Genomic DNA, 3087 nt, shown 5'->3' on the forward strand with positions numbered 1-3087 from the left:
TTGGGATTACTCCGTTCCAGTTAACGTCGAGCAGCTCCACGATGTTCGCGGCGAATATCCGCATCGGTGTTTCCTCGTTGAGTGGCAAATTACGCCTCTTCAGTTGAGCTGGGTGTGGGAGGTGCAGCTCGCCCAACGATTTGCTCGTCGTATGGATCAGGTGATGCAGTGGTGAAAAGATCTGCGTCCTGGTGCATTCGCCAATTATTACAAGAAACATTTCGCGCGTCGTGACCAGGCTTCTCCCGCTGGCGGTTGCTTCATGGACGCATTTCGCGCGGCGTTATATCATCTTGGCGACCCTGGTCTCGCATCCACGGCCACTGAACTATGGATGAACTTCGAGCGTGATCATCCAGGCACTGTCGACGGAGTTTCTCGAGCTGAAGCTACGGAGTTCTTTCGAGTTCTTCAGCGCAACGATTTTCCGTTGGATTATGACCTTCTCTTCCAGAGTCCACTTGATGCTTCCTACACGGATGTGAAGCGGTTCCAGTCTTTTGTCCAATCACTGCGTGAGGGTGTGTATCTCACGAGTGTTGGTGATGGCCTCGTCGGACACTGCGTTGTTGTCCTCGCGAAGGGACCAGACGCTGCTGTCTCGGTACTGGATGGAGTCGAACCGCCTCTGAATCCGAAGCCTTTGACGAACTTGGAGTATCTCGACAAAGTCAAATGGATGGGATTGATGAAGCTGAATCCAGGGTACCGTTGCCGCCGCGGAAAACGCAAGTCCAGGCCAAATCGAAAGAAAGCTCGCTGCGAGAAGAAGAAACAGCAGAAGTTGTAGGGGATGTAATGCGAGAATACATGTAGGCTTTCGGGCCCCCCTTTACTCTTGATTTTGCTGTTCATCTTCTTCGCCGCTTCCTTCTCCTGGATGATTCGAAGTCTGCAATGAGATCTGGGACCTGTGAGAGATTCTCGATCGGCTCCCAAGTGGGTTTCTCCTCACCCACCCACTCTACAAGAAATAGGGTTCGTCTCTTGTGAGTTCGATTACCAAGAAGCCTTTGGATGAGTTGTCCAACCGTACCGTCGGCTAGAACGAGATCATGGGGCCTCGATCTCCGTGTGGCATCCTTGTATGTTTCAAAGATCCGGTATTGAATACTGGGTGAAGTCTGTTGCCTGCTTGGATGTTTAGCTCGTACACGTGGTTATGGATCCTTTTCACAACCGTGTAGGGACCTATCCACTTCGGACCAAGCTTGCTTGAGTTGGGTAAACCGGTATGTCTGCGATCCAAGTGTTTTGTACTCAAGTACACTCGATCGCCAACCTCAAAAACCTGCTCCTCTCGATTGCGGTCGTACACGTCGCGCATTCTCTCTTGTGCTTCTGCAAGCGCGTCTTGACACCGCCGAAGAATAGCGGCTTGGCGCTCGTGAAACTCAGCACCGCGCCGACGGGAACTTTGCCTCTATTCTCTGCTGCAAGCTGAAGTGTGTTGAGCGTGATGTATCCGAGATCCGCTTCGAAAGGTGCCATCTTGATGCTGCTGTTCACTGTCGAATTCATCGCAAACTCCGCGTTGGCAAGATGGATATCCCAGTCGTCTTGAACAGGTCCAACGTAGCACCGCAAATACTCCTCTAGCGTTCTGTTCATCCGCTCCGTCTGGCCGTCACCTTGCGCTCGATGAGCAACAGTCATGTTGAGAGTTGTCCCGATCGATTTAAAGACGTGTTGCCAGAACGTCGAAACAAACTTCCTGTCTCTGTCGGATACAATGCTCGTCGGCATCCCGTGCAGTTTCCATACATGGTTGATGAAGAGACGGGCAACACCATCAGCATCAACCTTTTTCGTGGTCGGAACAAAATGGCATCGCTTTGTCAGTCGGTCTACGACGACCCAGATCGAATCTACTTCCCTCTTTGTTCGTGGCAAGTCGGTGATGAAGTCCATCGACAGTGATCTCCATCGCTCGTATGGTATTCTCAGAGGCTCAAGTAGTCCTGGTGGTTTCGTTAGCCGCGGTTTGTTTCTTCGACAAGGCTCACAATCGGTGATGTACGAGTGGATTGATTTCAACATCTTGGTCCAGTACCACCGCTTAGCGAGTGTCAAGTACGTCCGCTCCGCGCCTGGATGCCCGTTGTAGTTGGCGTCATGACACTCGTGGATGATCGCTTGCCGCAACTTGACGTCGTTGGGCACCACGATACGTGGGACATCATCAGATGGAGTCTGGTACTACAGCAAATCATCGCCTTCGGTATAGCAGCGATACTTTCTATGCTGGTGCTGCTTCGCTTTCGGCTGCGAGTTGTCTGTACGCCGCTTGATAGCTGTGAAGATTGTTTGAGCTTCTCGATCCTTCGTGTAGGCTCGTTTAATCTTGGTGACCAATTCACTGTCCGTCGTCAACTCGCTGATCGCCAAACTGAAAGATGTATCGTCGAAACTGGTCACACTCAAGTCATGGAAGTACTTCGTTTCCGGTTGCAAGTCTGGTTTTCGGCTAAGCGCGTCTGCGATTCCGTTCTTCGCACCTGGGAGGTATGAAAACGTTGGCTGGTACTCCGCGAGAATATCGTACCAGCGCGCAAGACGACGATTCGCCATCCTCTGAGTAAAAAGACCTTCAAGACTCTTGTGATCTGTCTCCACGATTAGTGGTTTGTCCAAGCAGTAAATTCGGAAAGCCGCTAGAGCGTGGACGATAGCTAGAAGCTCTTGCTGCTGCATCGGATAGTTGAGTTCCGCGGACTTCATCTTCTTACTGGTGTAAGCTATGGCCATCGACAACTTGGAACAGGACTCCTCCGACAGCAAACTTGCTTGCATCCGTGCGCAAATGTATAGGTTGATTGAAGTCGGGCAAGTGCAGCACTGGTGGATTGCACAGCCGTCGTTTCAGTTCCTTGAAATTCTTCGACTGCTCTTCGTCGAACTGAATCTTCGCATTGCGCTTGGACTTTTGAGCAGAGTAAACATACTGGCTGTCAGCTTCGCGTAGTCTGGGCAGAACCGTTGAACGTATCCGGTCAAACCAAGGAAGCTGTGAAGCTCCTCTTGTGTTCTTGGTATCGGCCAGTCCTTGATAGTCTGCACCTTGTCTGGATCCATCCGTACGCCGCC

General features: G+C 51.4%; 1 protein-coding gene across 1 annotated transcript; it reads left to right on the forward strand.

Annotated features, from left to right (window-relative positions):
* Positions 1-41: 41 nt before the first annotated feature.
* On the forward strand, positions 42-790 carry PPTG_12443 (hypothetical protein; the record flags this gene model as incomplete). Its single annotated transcript, XM_008908471.1, has 2 exons — positions 42-102; positions 180-790. The coding sequence occupies 2 exons, from the start codon at positions 42-44 to the stop codon at positions 788-790; spliced, it is 672 nt and encodes a 223-aa protein (XP_008906719.1).
* Between the last annotated feature and the right edge of the window lie 2297 nt (positions 791-3087).

The sequence above is a fragment of the Phytophthora parasitica genome (genome assembly GCF_000247585.1).
Source record: "Phytophthora parasitica INRA-310 unplaced genomic scaffold supercont2.30, whole genome shotgun sequence".
Lineage (NCBI taxonomy): Eukaryota > Oomycota > Peronosporomycetes > Peronosporales > Peronosporaceae > Phytophthora > Phytophthora nicotianae.